The sequence below is a fragment of the Salvelinus sp. IW2-2015 genome, unplaced genomic scaffold, assembly GCF_002910315.2.
Source record: "Salvelinus sp. IW2-2015 unplaced genomic scaffold, ASM291031v2 Un_scaffold1633, whole genome shotgun sequence".
Classification (NCBI taxonomy): Eukaryota; Metazoa; Chordata; class Actinopteri; order Salmoniformes; family Salmonidae; genus Salvelinus; species Salvelinus sp. IW2-2015.
In genome coordinates this window covers 103,461-105,393 of record NW_019943049.1, presented here as the reverse complement: position 1 = coordinate 105,393, position 1,933 = coordinate 103,461, and the positions used below count along the sequence as shown (strand labels likewise).

At 44.3% G+C, this 1,933-nt stretch overlaps 2 protein-coding genes across 2 annotated transcripts in view; both read right to left on the bottom strand.

Annotated features, from left to right (window-relative positions):
- Positions 1–1,933, bottom strand: part of LOC112071532 (GTPase IMAP family member 8) — a 127,447-nt gene that overhangs the window by 77,584 nt on the left and 47,930 nt on the right. The window lies entirely within an intron of this gene.
- LOC112071536 (sister chromatid cohesion protein PDS5 homolog B-like) overlaps positions 1–1,933 on the bottom strand; it is a 23,726-nt gene that overhangs the window by 12,048 nt on the left and 9,745 nt on the right. Inside the window, exons 3-4 of the mRNA XM_070439424.1 lie at positions 371–529; positions 62–130 (exon numbers count right to left, since the gene is read on the bottom strand). Of these exons, the coding sequence (XP_070295525.1) occupies positions 62–130; positions 371–529 (228 nt within the window). The remainder of the gene's footprint in view (positions 1–61; positions 131–370; positions 530–1,933) is intronic.

The following is a 1,933-nucleotide window of genomic DNA, read 5'->3' as shown; positions in this document are numbered from 1 at the left end:
GGAGGAGGTAGAGGAGAGGGGGGAGGTTGGGGAAGGAGGTGGAGGAAGAAGGGAAACCAACCTTGGCCAGGGTTTCAGAAGACACCTCATCATCAGGAACCCACAGCTTGGTAGTCTTCTTACCTGGGATCTACACAACAAGCACACATCCACAATAAACAGAGGATGTTACAACCAGGAACCCAGTGATCCGTATTTTGATTTGAGAGGAGAAGCCAAGTGTTCTGTGTGTTTCAGTATTTGTCTGTATGTTTGTGTCTGTGTGCCTGCCTGCTTGCTTGTCTGCCTGTGTGCGTGCATGCATGCATATGTGTGTGTGCGTGTTTGAGAGTGAGTCTGTGTTTGAGTGTGTTTGTGTGTGTGTACCCACCCTGTCGCTCATGAGCAAGTCCTTGACTATGAAGTTGGCCACCAGTGATTTGAGCGGAGCGGCAAACTGTTCTGGGGCCAGCAGAGCCAGGTGACCCAGAGTGGTGAGAGGAGTTATCAGCTGATCCAGGTCCTCAAGGTCCAGGCCTTTTTGCAGCGGCTGGGAAGAGAGAGAGACAAGACATTTAACTATTTACTTTATCATCTGTTTACATGTGTAGAACTTCAGACACAGATTAAGCCCTTGACTAAAAAGCACTTTCAATGGAGAATCACTATTCAGAAAGCTTTTTACTCGTGGACTAGGCTCTTCCGGTTAGAATGTAATATTTCATATCATAACATTTGTATAATATTTTATTAAATGATTGCTTGATTTATTGACTGATAGGTGTCAGGTCTAAACTATAATCAGAGGTTGTAAGGCTCTGAGTTTCTATTTAAGAAGAATAGTTTAACCCCATCATAGACACTAAACCCAGCGTACTGTTTGTAAGCGTTTATTCAGAGAGCTCTGAAAATCATACAAAGCACATAGCTTTTTATACCTCACATTTGGTTATACAACACATTTTATGAATGCCCCTCCCCTTCTCTAACTCTGTCACAATGTTCTACTTTAATAGCTCCTTTTGTCTAACAGGGTACATCTATAATCAAATCAAATCAAATGTTATTTGTCACATACACATGGTTAGCAGATGTTAATGCGAGTGTAGCGAAATGCTTGTGCTTCTAGTTCCGACAATGCAGTAATAACCAACGAGTAATCTAACCTAACAATTTCACAACTACTACCTTATACACACACAAGTGTAAAGGGATAAAGATTATGTACATAAAGATATATGAATGAGTGATGGTACAGAACGGCAAAAGTGCATCGGCGATGTCGTACCCACACAACTATATAAAACATTCCCAAACCAGAAGAAACCGTGGATTGAGGGCAGCATCTGCGCGGAAACTGAAAGCGCGACAGCACATGCTTTTAACCAACTGCCTATTTTAACCGCGCAAGGTGACTGGAAACATGACCGAATACAAACACTGTAGCTAGATTCCCTCCACAAGGCAATCAAACAAGCTAAGCGTCAGTATAGAGACAAAGTAGTAGAGTCGCCAATTCAACGGCTCAGACACAAGAGGTATGTGGCAGGGTCTACAGTCAATCACGGATTACAAAAAGAAAACCAGCCCCGTTGCGGACCAGGATGTCTCTTGCTCCAGAACAGACTAAAATAACTTCTTTGCTCGCTTTGAGGACAATACACGTGCCACTGACACGGCCCTCGACCAAACCTGCAGACTCTCCTTCACTGCAGCCGACGTGAGTAAAAACATTTAAACGTGTAACCCTCGCAAGGCCTGCCAGGCCAGACGGCATCCCCAGCCGCGTCCTCAAAAACATGCGCAGACCAGCTGGCTGGTGTGTTTACGGACATATTCAATCAATCCTTATCCCAGGTCTGCTGTCCCCACATGCTTCAAGAGGAACCATTGTTCCTGTTCCCAAGAAAGCAAATAAGTCACACAAGGGCTAACTAGAATCCCTCTCAATCAC